Source organism: Malaclemys terrapin, chromosome 3, assembly GCF_027887155.1.
Source record: "Malaclemys terrapin pileata isolate rMalTer1 chromosome 3, rMalTer1.hap1, whole genome shotgun sequence".
In the NCBI taxonomy this organism is placed as follows: Eukaryota; Metazoa; Chordata; order Testudines; family Emydidae; genus Malaclemys; species Malaclemys terrapin.
This window is the reverse complement of record NC_071507.1, coordinates 147,465,904-147,486,384: the sequence shown is the minus strand read 5'-3', so window position 1 is coordinate 147,486,384 and position 20,481 is coordinate 147,465,904. Positions and strand designations below refer to the sequence as shown.

At 44.4% G+C, this 20,481-nt stretch overlaps 1 protein-coding gene across 2 annotated transcripts in view; it reads right to left on the bottom strand.

Moving 5' to 3' along the window:
- PHIP (pleckstrin homology domain interacting protein) overlaps nt 1-20,481 on the bottom strand; it is a 334,660-nt gene that overhangs the window by 217,517 nt on the left and 96,662 nt on the right. For both annotated transcript variants that reach the window (XM_054021954.1, XM_054021955.1), the window contains exon 8: nt 612-833. In XM_054021954.1, the coding sequence (XP_053877929.1) occupies nt 612-833 (222 nt within the window). The remainder of the gene's footprint in view (nt 1-611; nt 834-20,481) is intronic.

The following is a 20,481-nucleotide window of genomic DNA, read 5'->3' as shown; positions in this document are numbered from 1 at the left end:
AGGCACTGCTAGCAAAAAATCTCCAATCTTAGGTGCATGTGCACCTAGAGTGAAACACCAATAGGGACAAGCACCCAAGGAAAGACCTTTACAAATATAAGGAATAGAAACAGCCTTACAATAAGCTCTCTTTTATAAATGACAAGTGCTGTGAATTATTAAACAAATCATCTAATGAACTTGTTCTTTTAATGCTTGACAATCTTCTCTCTACCACACCCAATATTTATCATCACTTGTGCATAACTTAGGTGTTGGTCCTGCAAAGACTTACGTACCTAACTTTATATACAAGTAGTCCCACTGACTTCAACAGGACTATACATGTGCATAAAGGGAAGCATGTGTTTTTGCAGAATCAGAACAGAATCTTCGGGATCAGATCTTCGGGACAAAAATCATGTCTTGAATCTTTCGCACATTTATGACACACACAAAAAAAAAATAACTAAAGGGACCACTCAATTTTTCAAAGCTCCTTTGTCCATCCTTTACAATTGAATTACCTGTTGCACATTTCTTACTAAAACAAACTTCACAGAAAAAAACTGTTATTGCTGCAATCCACTTCCTCACTTATGTGATTTGTAGAAAGACAGAAAGATTGTTACCTGTAGTGATGTTATGGATGCACTGTGACCCTGCAAAACTGCTAAGGGTGCACATGTTCGAAGACACCAAACTCTGATCATTTTATCACAGCTCCCTGCAGCAATCATGGTGTTTTCATAGTTCACAGCCATGTCAGATATTTCAGCTGCATGTCCTCTTAAAGTTGTCAACAACCTTCCATCATCTGTTGCCCAGATTTTTACAAGGCAATCATCAGAACCCTAAAAACAAGGCAGCAATCATCACAACCATATAATTATCTCTTCTGATGTCCCATACCTATGTTATTTAACTAAAACAACAAAATTTGTGACATTCATTGTAAACCACTTCTCACTACAGTCTGAATATATTGAGGAAAGCTGCAGAGGAAAGCTGCAGAAGAATGTGCAAGCAGAATACAAAGTATGCTAAGTGCGAACAGTATATACAAATTATGCATCTATACACACAAGCCCTGCAGCAAGCTGGATCTAAATTCTTTAGCAAGGTCTTTTAGTTTCTGCAAAACGCCAGGGCAACAAACTGTAGATACTGCAAACAGCCTAATTTATATTTTAAAGCTGAAGTTATATTTAATATAAAAATTAATAATGAATCAGTACAGTGTTCCTTGTATTTATTTTATGTTAAATTTAATATTTTATGCTATACCTGTATTTCTATTCTCTCTCTGCGCCAGCTAGTCCTTCATGCACTCCCAATTTAAGAAATACTACCGTATATCTTCAGAATATATTTCCTCACCTTTCCGGCATGCTTTAATATGCAGTGAAACAGACAACTTTTAAAGCATAAAAAAAAATCTTTATTAATGCCCATTGAGATGAATGGGGCAATTCACAACACTCAGAGCTGCTCCGGATCTCTGCAAACTCAGGCAGACATTTCTGTCCCAGTTACAGTAAATTCACATTTTGACGGTTTCCTTTGAAACCATAATAGATGTTTTGGTTTAAATGAAATCCAAGACCCTGGGAACAAATGAAAGGTCTGTCCACACCGTCCCAGAGAACACAAAGATGTAGATAGGTAACTAGTGTCAGACACCTCAGTGCTTTTGAAAATCCCACTAGGTGCCTATCTGCACATAAATACTTTTAAAAATTGGGCCCTATATGACTTGCTTTAGTCGCACAGGAAGTCTGTGACAGAGCAGGGAATTGAGCCCATATTTCCGGAGTCACAGGCCCTTACCACTGGGACTATTCTTCCTCTCCATAGGGATATACACCCCAGCAAATTAAAAACTTCACCCCAGAAAGTTAACAACTAATGTTTTATGAACTCTAATCAGAGACAATGGATGAGAGTCAGACATCTGTCATCACCACTTTTTGTAAAATTGAACAGGTTCCAGTTATAACTCAGCTAAAAAAAATGCAATTTGTTGCAGTACATCTATGAGGCCCAGGTTTATGCTGGCACGTAGATATAATTCATTAATTAAGAGGGACTGCAAGAGAAGAGGGGATTCTGGGCCTTGAGTTCTGGTATCACATGATATGTGCCATGCCTACAAGTTAGATTTACAGAATGACAGCAGCCTAGAAAGAACCTACTCTCTCTTCCCATCCAAATAATATGCGAAGTATAATGTAATATATATGGGATGATTTTTTTTCTATTATTATTAAAGCGGAAACTGGAATGATTTGGGTGATGTCCTAGATAGAGGAGAAAGGATGAAATATTGTAAGAAAGTTCCTTGACAGTTAGAAAAGGAGGATGCTACAGTAACAACAACAGTAGGGGACTTGAAGTGGTGGCAAGAGAGGAAAGTTTAATATGGACATGAGAAAGTCTGAGAAGAATCTAGTCAAGGAACTGAGATAAAACTAAAGAGAAAAAGGAGAGTGCAAAAGAGACCAGCAGTACCAGGGAGAGCAGCTCTGTCTACAATTAGTAAATAACTCGAGTACCCTGGTCCTCAAATTCACAACTCCTTTCTCTTGGTTGAGGGATTCCACAGCCCTCCTTTATGGGGCCGTGCTGTGATTCAAGTATACTTCCCCACCCCACCAGTATCCAGATTCCAATCCCATTCCACACAGCCTCCCTTGGTCCTTGAATTCATGTACTTCTTTCCCTGGGTTCTGGGGCCTCACAGCCCTCCTTGGGTTGTGCTGTGATTCAGGCAGGCTTCCCCAGCCCACCAGTCTCCCTTCTGGTTTCCAAGCCAGAGAACCCCTGATCTGAATTGATGCTCTCCTTCTCTTCTCCAGGCTGTCTGCCCTGTGACTCTTGGAGTCACCCAGCACCTGAGTTTTATCATGTTATGGAGGTAAATACATGATTAACATCTGACCCCACTGCCCAACTAGTTTGCTACTCCCTTGAATACCTGTTTCCTTAAAAGGGGCCACATCATGGAACAGTGGTGGGTTTGTTGGCCCAAATCCAATTACACCTTAAAGGGGACAGACCAGCCTGTTGTAGAGGGTCACTTCCAATATACTCACATATGACCAGTGGTACACGTACCACAGTTTGGGAACCCATGCACTAGAACACTCTCCCCTCCAGAACCAAGAATAGAATAGAACCAAGATTTTAAAATTTTGAAATTCTTCTGATGCTGTCTGCAAACAGCTGTAAAAATCGCTGGCAAAATGTAGATTTTATCTCCCTCTCTAGTGGTTGGTCCAGTCACAGAGGTGGCAACCTACAACTGTTATCAGATACTATGAGCGTAGTGGTAGACAACTGTCTGTATGTCTAAAGGTTTCAACCCCACTGTAGTCCATGAGGCTGTTGCAGAAGTTGAAAGACGTGTTGGACAAGACATTTAAGCAAATTTTTCACATTCCTCATGTTCTGGGTGCCCAAATTGAGACCCTGGGGTCTGATTTGCAGAAGTACTAAGCACTCACAGCAAAATGAAGTCAATGATAGCTCTGCTCTGAACATATGAAGTATTTTATAATACTAAATACTCTGGAAAAAAACAGGCCCTAGATATCTCAAGTAGGGCACCAAGAATTTGGTTAGTCTCTCTGTGCCTCTACTTCCCATCTGTGAAATGGAGATAATACCATCTTATCTGACAACTGTGTTATGAAGATAAAGTAATTACATTTGGGAAAAATTCTGGTGGTGACCACCATTAAAATGTCAACAAGCAAATTAATACACCTCTACCCCGATATAACGCGACCCAATATAACACGAATTCAGATATAACGCAGTAAAGCGGCGCTCCGGGGGGGTGGGGCTGTGCACTCCGGGGGATCAAAGCAAGTTCACTATAATGCGGTTTCACCTATAACGCGGTAAGATTTTTTGGCTCCTGAGGACAGCGTTATATCGGGGTAGACATGTAATTCTGTATTCAGAGCCCAGTTTGAAGTTGGTGAAATAAAGAAAACTTGGGGTCACATACTAAATTTTGAGGATAAAGAAAGATATTCTAAAAGATTTTCAGGATACTTCAAAGGTGGGAACAAATTCTTCAGATTTGGTAACACTGGTCTGATACTGGTTCTCTAACTATCATAAAAGACAGAATTGAGCCATCTAGAACTTCTGAAAAAACCAACACATTTCCAGACTCTGTTCTTTACAAAACTAGTTTTGCAAAGAGTCTTTTCATATCTATTCTTAAAATATTTATTTTCTGTTTCTTTCCATCAAGATACTGTTGTTCTATTAAGAAGATACTACAAAAATTGCTCCTGTTAATATAAGTATAGAATTAGCATTGTAGTGAAATTAAATTAGCATTTTAGTGAAATTCTAAGCAGAGTTCGGCGCGGATACAAAATGTATATCCACGGATATAAAGCAGATATCCATGGAGCTGCAGAGCTCTCGCAACAATGAGCAAGACTAGCAGGGCTGGGCCATGGCAAGTGACCAGGCTAGGAACTGCAATGTCAAAAGCAGCAGTATGTCGGGCTGCCACTCGCAGCGGTGTGAGACTCCTGTCTCAGGGCCTGTGAGCTGCTTGCACACATGACCAGTGATAGCTGCCAGTGAACCTGGTGCCCGGCCCAGTGGGCAGGGCTTGGGGAAGCACAGCCATGCTGGAGCTGCCCAGGCTGGATGCTGGCTCCTACGAGCGGTGGCCCAACATGCTGCTGCTGTTGCCGCTGCAGTTCCTGGCGCAGTCACTGGCCATAGTCCTGCTGGTCTTGTTCATTGTCACTGGAGCCCTGCAGCTCCGCAGATATCAGCTTTCTATCAGCGGATTTACATTTTGTATCGCTCAGGGCTCCAATTTTAAGATGCAGTCTAATATGCATATTCTTTTTGTATATACAAATTATTATAATTAGAACGCAATTGAGAGTCCTGTGGCACCTTATAGACTAACAGATGTATTGGAGCATAAGCTTTCGTGGGCGAATACCCACTTCGTCAGACCCAAGAAAGCTTATGCTCCAGTACGTCTGTTAGTCTATAAGGTGCCACAGGACTCTGTTGCTTTTTACAGATCCAGACTAACACGGCTACCCCTCTGATACTATATAATTAGAACATGTGTACTTTAAATACAAAAATTACTATTATAGTACATTCTATGTATGTCACACACACAAGGAAAATAAAGATGAGAGGTTACTAGACTAAATTAAAGAAGAATGAAAGTCACAGAACACAGTTACACACATTTAAGTGTAAAAGGCTGAATGCACAAGTTTAAGACAATAGGACAGTTTCTGCTTGATTTTATCCAAAATAAACAGAGATGAAGATGAAGATGAGGATGTTATTAACCTATCAAAATACACACTAAAGTATTTAAATAGGATGGAATCTGACAACCTAAAAACCAAGTAGCAAAATATGAATGAATCATTTGAGAAAAGAGCAAAGAAGCACAAACAAAAAACTATTTTTAAAAACAAACTTTCAATTATTACAGCGTTGCTTCTCCGAACTATGTCCCAATGTGAAATTAGGGCAGTAAATATTTGAATTTGTACATTCCTGTTTTAGTAGTCTGATGGCATGTGATCTCTCTCAATATTGTGTACTATTTTGATCTAGAGGGATATAATATATCACATAGTTTGATTTTTTATGCACTGGGATTTGCATCCCAATATATTTTATTGCTTTATCTTCAGTTCAAGTTTTACTTCAGTAGTACTGAACTTTCCCATGTATGTCTCTTTCCAGGATAGTTTCATACCCCCATTACTGCAGTATACCATAGTTCCACAGCAAACAGAAAAATCTAAAGAAGGTCAACAAAACATAGGGATGTGCATGCGATAGGGGCTCCATCTTTAAAGAAGTCTAAATATTTAACATGGAGACAAGAATGTAAAAATGAGTGGTAGAGAAACCATTTGAATACACACTTGTGCGCACTTTATAAAATGAAACACCAGCACTGTTCAAATATATGAAGTCTAATGCAACATAATTAACAAAAGTAATTCACTGCCACAAGATACTGAGGTAAATAGCTTAATAAAATTCAGAAAAGATTAGATATATGAAATAAATATATCATCCGCAGTTCACTACTACAGCTAGAACAAAATGAGGGTTATCAGTTTTGATGCTTTAGGAAAGAACCAGACTGTTTAGCTAATGTCAGGAAAAGATTCCCCACTCACCCCTGCCCAATAGGAAAGTATTGCACAATTCACTAGAGGTATTATAAAAAGAGAAAGAAAGGGCATTTCACTTTTCTTTGAAACACTGAGCATAGGTCACTGCCAAAGGCGTGAGAGCATACTACTCGAACCATTAATTCGTTCCTTTGTAGCTATCCCTTGTTAACTTTACGAATACTGAAATCAACACTGCTTGTGTATAGAGAACTTACTTTTCAGAATATTTAACTATATGTCAGAGATTTCTCTCCCTCTCATTTACACACATAAGGTATCTCTTGTAACTCGTAACTATGTCATGTACAGTTATTGTCAGGTACAGTTAGTGTCATGCTAGTGCTGGAAGTGATGCCTATAGCTAAGGCTGCTTAACACTTTCAATCACAGTAATTCCTCGCTTAACATTGTAGTTATGTTCCTGAAAAATGCTACTTTAAGTGAAATGATGTTAAGCGAATCCAATTTCCCCATAAGAATTAATGTAAATGGGGGAGAGGGAGGGAGTTAGGTTCCACAGAAATGTTTTTCGCCAGACAAAAGGCTATATTATATATATATATATACATACACACACATATATACACTATAAGTTTTAAACAAACAATTTAATACTGTACACAGAAATGATGATTGTGAAGCTTGGTTGAGGTGGTGGAATCAGAGGGTGGGATATTTCCCAGGGACTGCCTTACTGCTAAATGATGAACTAGCACTCGGTAGAGCCCTCAAGGGTTAACACATTGTTGTTAATGTAGCCTCACACTCTACAAGGGAGCAGGAATGGAGGAGGAGAGACAGCATGGCAAAGAGAGATAGAGACACAGTGTGTGTGGGGGGGGGTGTAAGAGAGAGAGACAGAGATACACACCGTGTGTGTGAGAGAGAGACATGCATTGCCCCTTTAAGTATGCTGACCCCACTCTAAGTACACTGCCTTTTTAAGTAGATCAGCAAGTTGAGACAGCAGCTGCTGCCAGCAATCTTCCTCCATTCTGAGCCCTGTCCTGTCCCGTCCCATCCCCAACCCTGGAGAAAAGGTACAGTAGCACACAGCATTGGGGGGAGGGATAGCTGAACTGCCCGGCAACTGATAGGGGAATTTAGGGGAGCTGATAGGGGGGCTGCCGGTCCACCCTAGTTCCAAGTCCCCGCCAGCTAGCTCCAATGGGCTGCTCTTCCTGCAAGCAGTGGGCAAAGCAGGTGCTTGCCAAACAACGTTATAAGGGAGCATTGTACAACTTTAAACAAGCATGTTCTCTAATTGATCAGCAATGTAACAACGAAGAAACAATGTTAACCAGGACAATGTTAAGTGAGGGAGTTACTGTACAAGACCTTGTTTTCAGTTTCTTATCAACTTTGCCAAAATTAAATTGTTCAGTCTGAAATTTTCTATGCCAGGTATCTGCTTCAAGCTGAATTAAAAAAAAAAAAAAAAAAAAAAGATTCAGCAAAACCAGGTCAGCAACTTCCGGAAATGAAATTAGGGAAAAACAAGTTGTTTGGCCCATACTGAGTTTTTTTAACTGTTGTGCTGAGAAGCTCTAGCCTCTCTATGATTTGGAGCAGGGGCCTGAATTTGGGCAAGAGGTGGGTGGCGGTGGGGAAGAATCACCTGGATGTCAGGGATGTGCCTTTTGCCATCCCTATGAAGAGCCACCCAAATCTGACCAAATTATAATCCTCTGAGAAACCTCAGCTCTCACAGGCTCAGTAGAGACTTGTTCGAGTTTGGCAGCTAAATTAGCCGAAGATGCCATCTGGACTAAGCATACTCCATCCCTGGGCGACAGGACATGAGCAGAACTTTTCCTTTAGTTTTTCCTTCCAGCAACCAGAGGCTGCTGTGACACAAAAACAGATTAAACTAACTGCAGAATACTGTATCCAAGTTGCTGAAGATACCACCCAAAAATGCAAAGAAAAGTATCATATGGAAAATTCTGCCAAGTGCTCAGACTAATGTAAAAGAAGATTAAAGTTTCTTTTGTGCAAGTGTTCCAGATTTCTCATGCACGGTTGTTCAGCATACTAAAAGTTAATGGGGGAAAAAAGAAGACCTAACTATCCTCCAATGTGACTTACAAGTTCAAAATTTCTTCTGCAGCCACCAGCTGCCTCCTGGTTAGCTGTCTGAAAAGGGTATCTGATGCCCCATCTTCCCAACAATACTCAGTAGAATTCTAAGGAAGAGAAAGGTCTCTACACTTGCATCTGTCTACTACAAATATGCTGGAATTGAGAAGAACCTTCATTAAAACATACTATCTGTTTTACACCGCAAGGAAATCTACTGAGGGGCTCAGAATTTACAAAAATAATTCAAGATGTTTTTATGGGGAACATGACAGACTACAGACTGATGACACCACTGCCAGAGTGGAAGTCTGATATCTGGAATGGGAGGTTGGATAGGCCTGGGAGTCCCGGGGGGCCTGTCTGGGGGCGGGGGTGTGGATATGTGTTGGGGCAGTCAGGGGACAGGGGGGGTTGGATGGGGGTGGGGTCCTGGGGGGGCGGTTAGGGTCGGGGGGGTCTCAGGAGGGGGCGGTCAGGGGACAAGGAGTGGGAGGGGGTTGGATGGGCTAGGGGCTCTGAGGGGGGCAGTCAGGAAGTGGGAGGGGATCAGATAGAGGGCAGGGGCCAGGTTGTTTGGGGAGGCAAAGCCTTCCCTTCCCGGCTGTCCATACAGTTTTGCAACCCCGTAATAGATGCTGTAAAATCAAAGGTTGCTAAAAATTATCGTACTTGATATTCCCATTTACACATCCAAAGATTGCATTAGCTCTTTTAGCCACGGAGGATATGCCTGTATATGGGGATGTGGGGGGATCCCCACACCACATGGCAGCAAGTCTGAGAGCCTGGGACAACTGAGTCAGGCTCAAGTTCCGGGACTAAAAATAGCAGTGCAGATGTTTGGGCTCCACGATCCTTCCCCCTTGTTGGTTTTCAGAGCCCAGGCTTAAGCCTGAGCCCAAATTTCCACACTGATATTTTTAGCCCTGTAGTACAAGCTCCGCAAGACCAAATCAGTTGATCCTGGTTCTGAGACTCTCTACCACAGGCCTTTTTTTGTAGTGTAGATGTATCCAGAGTCACACTTCAAGCTCAGATTCAGCTGATTACCCACTATGATCCCGAAGTCTCTTGCAGAGTCACTGCTTACCAGAAAAGGGTCTGCCATCCTGTAAGCATGAACTGCATTTTTTTCTTCCTAGTTACATTTGGCTGTATTAAAACACATATTGATTGTGCCCGGTATACCCAAATGATCCAGATTTCTCTAAAAGTGACCTGCCCTCTTCATTATTCACAACTTCCCCAGTCTGTGTGTCACCTGAAAACTTTATTAGTAATTAACAAGACAATAACATGGAATGAATTGGTGTTGTATGTTTCCTCCAGGTCACTGATAAAAAACTGTTAAATAGTACAGAGCCAAGAACCAATCCTTGCAAGACCCCAAGAGAAACACACCCACTGGATGATTATTCCCTGTTTACAATTACATTTTGAGACTTATCAGTTAGTTTTTAATCCACTTAATGTTTGAAGAATAAATATGCTTAAGTATATCATGGTATGTGCATTTTGTGTTTAATTTCAGCCAGAATTAGAGCTCAAGGCCTCCTGACTCTCAACCCTGTGCTCAGCTCTCAAGAATTTCTTATTGGCAGAAGTGCTGGGCATCTGCAGCTCCCACTAACTTCAGTTGCAGTCCTCCATGCTCAGCACTTCTGAAAATAAGGCTCCAGGTCTCATACTGGACACCTAGAATGAAATACACCAAATAGTGGCCAGTTGTGAACATGTGTTTAAGTGACTTGCCAAGAATTGCACAGAAAGTCCATGAGAGGCAGGGACAGAATGCAGTTGCCTTAACCACTATACATCCTTTCTCTTCTTGTAGTCCCCTGCCTCATTCACTTTCTGCAACAAATGAGGTAGCTGTCATACAAATAGTCTAATTCCCTATACAACACCAATTCACTCCATGTTATTGTTTTGTTAATTACAAGCAAAATTAGGGAGAGAGCACTGGGAAAGGAACAGCTTGATTGTATAAGCGTATGGTCCTGGGAACTGGGGAAAAAGTTACTTATAAACTGTGCAGTGGAGATTAAAATTAGTGAGACAATCAATATTGAACCTATTACCACAAAATCGCATTTTAAGCAATTTTGCTTCCTCCTTGTTGTGTAGGTCCACTTATAGTCTCATGCCTAAAATATTTCAATAGCTGGGCCTAGAGCTTCATTCTTCCCACATTACCACTACACTATCATGTACTTCACTAGCAATTTTCTCTTTTGAAAAAAGATGAAAATGTTGCTATAGCAACACATCAAATTTTTGTAAGCCACACTCTCTTAACTTTCATATTGTTTAGTTTCTTACTTTTCAGGCAACTAACATTCACAAGATCTCAAAACTAGAAGCCTTATCAGACATGCAACTAAATGCTTTTATTCAGAGAAATGTGATTAAAATGACTGGTTTAAAAGAAATCAGACAAACTTGCATCCTTGTCATTTTTTGCTGAGCTTTGGACTCAAAAGTAAGAATCAAGAAAAATCATGCACTCATCTGTGTACAAATGCAACAGCTAGCTTTCTATGAAGCAAAGTAGTGATTATCAGCAAATTTATGGGAAGTATCATTATCTGTATTGCAGTAATGTAAAGGGGTCCCAAATCACAGACGAAGGCCTTAAGCTACTGGGCACTCTATAAAAACAAAAGAGTTCCCTAGCTTATGTGCTCTATATAATTTGTATTCACTTTCATTCTTACAGAATATGATTGATGTCAGTTATGACTTCATTTTCTGCCACATTTACAGTTTGACACTGCACCCATCTTACTGTCTAAAGAGACTTCTAGTAGAAATTCCAATTTACAAGGCAGTGTTATATGACATTTTTAAAGCTATCTGTAAAACCACCACTATCTTTTGAATAAAAATACTTATTAACTGTCACTTATGTTCTGTGACTTAGCTCTACAAATGCAAGTATAGAGGCTTATAAATATCCTTTACGGAGGTTCCAACTTGTGGTTCATCTGCACTGGTGGAACTGAATCACAGGAAACAACTAGCAAGTGAAAAAATTATTTCTGGGACTTGTTGCCACCAGTGCAGACTGTAGGTGTCTGTTTAGCAATGTCCAATCCAGGGAGGAAGATAAACACAAAAAGGAAAAGAAATCTGAGGGGAAAAGCCCCTGGAAGGGCATCACCTTCTGACTTAAACAGGAAATGCAGTAGCCAAATGATGCAGCAGTGAAGATCATTATGTTTATCTTTCAGTAGCTTCTCATCTGCATACAAATTCATATTGGACCAGTCAACACAAAGTCCAAGTGCCAATACCTATTAAAAATATTAAAAGCGCATTGGACAGCTTTGCACAGCTCCTATGAAGAAATAACTCACTTTGTGCAGTAACGATGGTTCTTTGAGATGTCTCCCCCTATGGATGCTCCACTATAGATGTGTCTGCATCCCTGTGCTGATGATCAGAGACCTTTGGAAGCACAGTCTGTTGGGCCCACACATGCGCTCTCTCTCCTCATGCTGCGCCACGATGCTAGCTGGCTAACCCACCATAGTTCCTTCTCTATCACAGAGTCAGAAGCAAGAGCTCCAAAGTAGAGGAGAGGAAGGTAGGTAGTGGAGCACCCATAGGGACACAAATCTCAAAGAATCATCTTTACTGCACAAGGTAAGAAACAACTTCTTCTTAGAGTAGTGTCCCTATGGGTGCTTCATTCTAGATGACTCCCGACCAGTACTCCTTTTGGAGGGCTGGGACTTCGGAGTCGGGTCAGTCACAGATGACAGTACTGTGGAGCCGAAGATGGCATCAGAGGCAGTGTCCCCAGTGATGGCATAATGTTCTGAGAAGGTGTGGATTGATGCCCACGCCGCCGCTCTGCTCTCACAAGATGAGATCAATCTTGTGGAATGTGCACAGATGGAGTCTGCAAGTGTCATGTTACGAATCTGGTAGCAGTCTGATGCAATTTGAGACCCACTTAGAGAGTCTTTGGGCTGATATTGCTGAGCCCTTAGATCTTTACACCATGGAGAGGAACAGTCTAGGGAAATTCCTAAAGGCTTTTGTCCTATTGAGGTAGAATGCATGTGAACAAGTCAGAGAGTAATGATGGGTGCATCTCCCACTCATGTTCATGTGGGAATTTGTGACTAAGCTTGTCCATTATCGAATTCTGTGTGCCCAGAAGGTAAGCCACAGACAAGATGACCAGAGATGCACCAGTTCCATAGACTCTGTGCATAGGGAGGTCGACTTGGCCCCTCCCTGGCAGCTGATGTAATACATGCAGGCTATGTTGTCTGTTAGGATCTTCGTATGTGATCAGCGGGAGGAAATGGGCGAAGGCATTCCTGATCACTCTCAATTCGAGGAGATTGATGTGTAGGGATATTTCCACAGATGATCATTTGCCTTGTGGCGTGAGGCCATTTAAATGCATGTACCAACCTATGAGCGGTGCATCCGTGGTTAGGAGCAACGATGCTGACACCTTGTAAAAAGGGGATCCCTTTGCATGCTTTGGCTGGGTTCTTCCACCATGCCAGGCAGTTTTTGATCCTGGGAGGTAGTAACAGGGTTTGTCTAGACTGTCTTTGTTCACTGAACCACAGTTGGAGGCATTGCATGTGGAGTCTCCCTGCTTGCTGCCATATGCACAAGGAGTCGGAGGCAGAGACTGGCTGGTATTTGAGGACTGTATCTGAGTGAGACCAGGGATAGGAACCTGTCTTGAGGTAGGAAAGCTTTGGCCTGTAGCACATCTAGGTCAGCCCCTATGAACTCCCGGCTTTGCACTGGTCTGAGAGTCAACTTTTCCATGTTGATCTGTTGGCCCAGTTCTGTGAAGAAGCATATCATGGTCTTGGTGGCTCAATGAGCCTCCTGAAGCGACCGGGCTCTGAGGAGACAATCGTTCAGGTAAGAATAGATCATTATCCCTTGTGATCGTAGATGAGCAGCTGTCGTTTATAGAACTTTGGAAAATACTCTCAGAGCCAATGAAAGTCCGAAGGGAAGGATTCTGTATTGGTAATGGTGGCATCCGAGTGTAAACCTGAGAAACTGTCTGTGAGTCGGTAGTATTGAAATATGAAAGTAGGCGGCCTGTAGGTCGAGGACTGAAAACCAGTCTCCCTGTCCTAGTGATGGAATGATAGTCAATAAGGTGACACCTTGAACTTCTGAGCTTTGACAAACTTCCTCAGATTTCTGAAGTCCAGAATGGGTCTCCAATCTCCCTTCCTTTTTCATATTAGGAAGTAACGAGAGTAGAACCCCTTGCCTCACAGATGTTGAGGTACTGGTTCTATAGCTCCTAACTGCAGGAGTCGATGTATCTCCTGACGTAGTAGACGCTCGTAAGAAGGGTCCCCGAAGAGGGACAGGGAAGATTGTGGTGGAGCAGGTAAGGAGGTGAAGTAGATGAAGTAAACTGATCTAACGATCTCTAGGACCTATCTGTCCAACATTATGCACTCCCAGGCACTGCGGAGCACTGACAAACGGTGGCCAAATGGATACATGATCACAGAAAGTAGTGGGGAATAGTCTTGGGGTGCCTTGACCTACCCATCAGTTGTTCTTAGGGGCCGCAGGTTGACTCGACAATTGAGAACCAGGTTTCTGTTTAGTGAATTTTCCCTTTGTCCTTTTGGATGCATAGTGATGCTGTGATGGGAACTTAGACGAATAAGGCCTGGGCTCGGATTGGGGGCTAAAATGTCTCTTTTGCCCTGGTGTGCAGATTCCCAGTGATCTGAAGGTGGCCCTGGAATCCTTCAAGGAGTGGAGAGTGGCATTGGTCTTCTCAGCGAAGAGCATCACACCCTCAAAGGGGAGGTCCTCCACTGAAGTCTGCACCTCCTTCGCGAATCCCGAGAGGTAGAGCCATGACTCCTGTCTCATGACCACAATAGTGGAGATGGATCTGGCAGCCATGTCGGTGGCATTGAGGACCAACTGCAATGATGTTTTTGCGACCAGTTGCCCCTCCTGGATGACCACTTTGAAGGAATCTTGAGAACTCTCTGGCAGCTTGTCAATAAAGTCATTTAACTTATCATTTGTAATGGTATTTTGCCATGAGTACCTGGTAGTTGGCAATATAAAATTGTAAAGTGGCTGAGGAATACGCCTTCCTACCAAACAGATCAAGGCGCTTCCAGTCTCTGTCGTAGGGAGGTGCCCTGGAATGATGTTGTCGGCCATGAGAGTTTACAGTGTCCACCACGATGGAATTGGGTGGCGAGTGAGTGAAAAGGAACTCTGATTCCTTTATGGGGAACATAATATTTCTTGTCTGCTGCTTGCACATTGAGGCTATCAATGCTGGGTTTGTCACACCGTCTTAGGCGGGGCTAGGATAGTCTTGTTGATTGGGAGGGCGATTTTCGAGGAGGACGAAGAGTGCAGGATGTCGATGAGCTGGTGGTGCGTGTCTTCGACCTCCCTCCAATGGTATGTGGAGGGTGTCTGCTACTCTTTTCATCAGTTCCTGAAACAAGCAGAAGTCATCTGCCATGGAAGGTACTGAAGGTAGGACTGCTTCGTTTGAGGAAGAGAGGGATATAGCTTTTGCTGTTATCTCCTCCTCCATGTCCTCTTCTTGATCAACCATTTCTTGAGGCTCTGAGGCCCTCCATGATGTGGCTGAGGACGAATGCCTGGAAGATTGTGAGGCGATGCTTGAAGCCTGTGAGGCACTCTGTCAGTGTGCCTCTCAGGGATCCCATTATGGCCACTGCAGTGGCATAGGGCCTGGTGGAGGTGCCCATGGATGCCATACCAAGATGGTGGTGATCCCATCTGCTGATACATTCCCGGACACTGTTGATAGTGGGTCACTTATGGAGCTTGGGAGGAGTACTGTGAAATCCCCTCCAGTTCACTTTCTGAACCCCCACTTGATAGTGGAGGGGCATGGCATGATGTGGGGAGATAACCTGTACCCGGCAATGGATCGGTGTCATGATCTCAGTACTGAGGGGCAGTGTGTCGGGTGCTTCTGTCATGCCCAGGTCACCGGTCTGATGGAATTCCGCCAGGACCAAGTGCCCCAGTGTTGGTGCCGGGGGAGATGTAGACCCCGTCTGTACTTGTCTCTCCAGTACTGAGCAGGCTCTTAAAGCTCATGGTACTGATGTAAACTCACATACTGATGTCAACTCACATACCAAGAGCATTTTAGGGAGTTTGCCCTTATTTCTCAGTAACTGTACACAAAGGATCTGTAAGCCTATCAACGGCACCAGATACTGACAACCGCCATGAGGCATGGGTACCAGATTGTTGTCTCAGTGCCAGCAGTGCAGAGGATACCGAGAAAGATGGTGATTGCTTTCGGTTATCCCTGGACTTGCTAAGGGGACTTCCTGCTCTCCTTTTTAACTTGTGAGAGGAGTCCTGGCCTGTTTCTTCAATCTACTATCCTTCAGAGTCGAAGGGAAGGCTCATGCCTGCCTGAGGTCGGAAGCAGCCTCCATAAAGATGACTTTCTGGCTAAGCTCTCTATCTTTGTGGATAGGAATTGCTGGCAAAGGGAACACTTCTACTTGATGTGGCCCTGGCCGAGACAGCAGATGCAGAGAGTGCTTGTCTGCGATCAGGATTACCTCGCTGCAAGTGCAAAACTTCTTAAAACCCGTAGAGCCGGGCATACCCTTCTCCAGGGGGGTCCCCCCATGGGGAGTGGACAAAAGAACAAAGTTATTTCGTCTTCTTTTTTTTCTTTAAGGCACAGGCAAATAAACAGAAGAGAAAAAGAAACATGAAAGGCTTCTAAAGAAGCTAAAATTTAGTAAATGAAAGAGTTAATGATCCGCAAGTGCATAGCTAAAGGCTCAGTCTCTAGCAGGGGCAGTTGAGAAAGAACTGAGGATGGTTAACCCGCACGTCCTTCAAATCCAGGGCGGTGTACCAGTCTCCTGGATCCAGGGAGGAGATGATGGAGGCTAGGGAGACCATGCAAAACTTCAACTTCTTGAGATGTTTGTTGAGGTGGCACAGATCCAATATGGGTCTTATGCCCCCTTTTGCTTTTGAGATTAAGAAATAGCAGGAATAGAACCCTTTCCCCCTCATGTCTCGAGGGACCTCCTCTACTGCCCCCAGGCGTAGGAGGTTCTCTAACTCCTGGCAAGGAGTTGCTCGTGAGAAGGATCTCTGAAGAGTGACGGGGTAGGGGGATAGGAGGGAGGAGTGGCTGTGAACTGCAGGGTGTAGCCCAAAGAGATTATACTGAATACCCAATGGTTTGAGGTTACTCGCGACCATGCCGACAGGAAAAAGGGTGATGGCGCTTAAACCCCGTGTGTCTGTCTTTTCTCCTGAAGGTGCTTTGCTGAGGAGGCCTCCAGGACCTGTGCAGCAGAGGGGGTCTGAACAGCCTCCTCATTGCCTGTAGAAGCCCAGCAAGTGCAGAGTGGCCTGGGAGTCTTTTAGACCATGCAGCCTAACATCTGTCTGCCCTAAGAGCAGTCCATTCCCTTCAAATAGAAGCCTGGATAGAGGACTGCGTCTCCTTGGACAGACCCGAGGATTGGAGCCAGGAACTGTGCCTCATTACCACAGCCGAGGCAACAACTCTGGCAGCTGAATCAGCCGCGTCGCAGGCCATCTGGAGGGAGCATCTGGCCACCACCTTGCCTTCCTCCAGGAAGGTCGCAAACTCCTGACCGAGGTCCTGTGGCAAGGTGTCCTTAAACTTGTTGAAGGAGTCCCAAAAATTGAAGTTATACCTCCCCAACAAGGGCTGTTGGTTGGCCATCCTAAACTGTAGACCTGCAGCTGAATAAACTTTTCTTCCAAAAAGGTCCAGCCTTTTTGCATCCTTATTTTTAGGCGTGGCACTCGCCTGACCCTGCCATCTCGTTGGCTGCCGATGCTATCAGCGACCCAGGTGGTGAGTGTGTATAGCGGTATTCAAACCCCTTAGCAGGGACATAATATTTCTTTTCAGCTCCTGTACAGGTGGGTGGAATAGATGAAGAGGTCTCCCCACAGGGCCTTAGCAATTGGCAGCGCAACCCGTGCCGGGTTGCCACTGTGAACACGTCAAAGAGGGTGTCCAACTACGCTGCCAGGCCCTAGTCCTCCAGGCCTAAATTAGAGGCCAGTCTTCTAAGCAGGGCTTGGTGCTCCTTGAAGTCATCAGGAGGGCTGGCATGAGAGGGGCCCGCCACCACTTTGTCTGGCGACAAAGACCATGGTGGCACCATGGGGGAAGGCTCCCTCTGTGATGGCACCTGTCCTTCCAACCTTGTGTCAAAGTCTGTGCCATGTTCAGGGGTTGGTACCAGTGGTACTGGGGGGTTGCTTATCTGAGGCAGCCAAGGAGGAGTGGTGCGAATAAGGTACCAGTATCATAGGTACGCCCCACGGGATTCCAGTAGAACCACTGGGCTGACCAGTGGCCCGACTGTCACATCATCATCGAGGGTGCTGAACTGGCCTCCAACACCAGAGGAGACCAGTGCTTCCTCAGCAAGGGGGTAAACTCCTGTTCCGACTCAGACTGGGTGGGGCCATGGAGACTTGCGTCTGGCAGCTCACTTTGGGTGCAGGGGACCAGTACCTGGAAGGTGGCAACCAATGCCTTTCTGAGGAATGGCGTTGAGGAGACATGGACATAGACTGTGCCGGGGCTTCAGCTGATGGGAGACAAACCGGTACCGGGAATGCCGAGACCGGTGCCTTGATGTCGGTGATGTGCGCCATGTCAGTGGGGACCGCGAACGCAGTGCCAGCCAACTGGGCCATCTTGCTGGTGACTGAGGTTGCGGAGCTGGGGTTCGTGGTCACGGAGTTGGGGAACTAAACCTCTGCTCCAGGGATCGATGGCACTCCACTGCCCTTTGAGACGGCCCCATGGCTGCCTTGTCCTTGGGTTGTGGAGCCTTAGCCAGATCTACTGCTGGGCATATCGTGGGCGACACCGGAAGGACCATTAGGTCCTAGCCGCACAGAAACTCTCAGGCATTAAAGGCACCCTCTTTATTCAGTGCCAGGGAACCATGCTGCTGCTTCTGGCGTTTCTTAGGCACTGGCAAGGGGTAATGGTGCCGAGTGGGACCCAGTGCCAGCGGGGCACTCCACACCGATGCCGATGTACTGGGCGTTGAATTGAAGCATGATGGCTCCAACGCCAGGGGAAGTGCAGCCTCCATGGGGAGGGCCTTTACGCGGATGTCCCACTCTTTCTCAGTCCCTGGACAAAAGTTTTTACAGATTCTGCACTTCTCCTTTACGTGCAACTCTCCCAAGCACTTAAACACCTGCTATGGGGGTTTCTAACACATACAGGCCGGTTGCAGGGTAAGCACAGTTTGAACCCCGGGGACTGGGGCATGCCCCACCCCAGGGCAAAGTCCCTGCTAGGACGCCAACTACTAACGCATAACACTTAAACACCAAGTAATAGCAACTATATACAAAGAGACAGTCAATAGGTTGTTAGAAAACCACTATCCTCTTGGGAGACAAGAGGAAGGCGTTCCAACCAACCGTCACTGGCGGTAAGAAGGATTTGAGAAGGCATAGGGCCAGCAGCGCCTCATATACCAGCGCATGAGCACGGCACTACAGAGGTCACCACAACCAGCTCTATGGATACCGCTAAGGCAAAAAAATTCGACAACACTGCAGGTGGCCACGGACACACCTAGAGTGGAATCGACATGTGCAAGCACTTGAAAAAGAACAGTTTTATCCACCTTTACAACTGACTAAATAAAGAAGGTGTACCAATATTTAAAATGGCGATGGCTGAGGATAACATTATGTTACAGGCTCTCTTACATCTGAAGTTTTGCACAGTCAAAATGCCTCAAATATTTAGGAATAAAAGAGTTTACAAATAACTCTGCTCTACAGACAAAATGCTTCTGAAATAAATGTAGTCAAACTTTACTAATTCTGGGTCACTGAGAAAGAAAATGATGCTTAAAATTGTTGATTGGCTCTAGTTTTCAAGATATGCTATTGGGTCAGTATATACGACCCTTGACTTGGGAATGGCGGAGGATAAGTGAGTTATAAAGGGAAGGGATCTCAATTTAAACCAGAAATGACTAAAATACATCTTTGACTGGATCTATCAATAAATCTATGACTGGGTTTGGATAGTACTTGCTTTTTAGGCAAAACAATGAATGATGCAATCTGAAGCTGGTATTGCATCATACATGATATGAATTGCATCATGTTATTCCTAGAAGTCATGGATGATGCAATCATAACAAAGCTTAAATCACTCTGCAGAACAAATTGCCCTATATCAGCTCTAGAAATCATACAGTGCCGTGCTCTCTTATTTGTCAATGTTTGATTTTGCAAAGGGACACATTTCTGTTTAGCCAAAGTGAGCAGAGATGCCTCGTACTTGTGTGAACAGTGCAGATAACTTCTGCTATGTTTGTGGTGAAGTGACTTTTGCATCACAAAAGCGCAGTATAACCACTATGGTTAAGAAAGCCTATCACCTTTATTTTGGCTGCAAAATTGGAGATCAGGACAAGAGGTGGGCCCCACACATATGCTGCAACACTTGTGCAACAAATCTTCGCCACTGGTTGAACAGGAAAAGGAAATCTATGCCTTTTGCAGCGCCAATGATTTGGAGAGAGCCAACAGATCATACCAGCAATTGTTACTTCTGCATGGTGCCTCCAGTTGGGAAAGGTGTGTCAAAGAAGAAAAAGTGGACTGTGCATTATCCAAACATTCCATCAGCTATACGCCCAGTACCCCACGGAGAAGGACTGCCAGTTCCTGATGCACCAGAATCATTCTCACTTGAGTCAGACGAGGAAGAGGAAGAGGATGAAACTTCTGGTCCTGAACCACCAATGTCACAGGACCCACATTTTCTCCCATCCTCCCCCTCTGAACCACACCTCATAACACAAGGTGAACTGAATGACCTTGTCAGGGATTTGGAACTACCCAAGAGTAAGGCAGAGCTGTTGGGCTCCAGACTACAGCAGTGGACTCTCCTGGCAGGTGATGTTAGAGTTTCCATGTTCCGTGACCGTCAAAAGGATCTTGTCCCATTCTTCTTCATGGAAGGTGATCTTGTAGCCTGCAACAACATCGATAGTGTGATGGCAGCCCTCAACATCAAAATTCACGATCCAGATGAGTGGAGATTGTTCATTGATTCATCGAAGACGAGTCTTAAAGCTGTTTTACTGCATAATGGCAATGTTTTGCCATCAATTCCAGTGGGTCATGCAGTCCA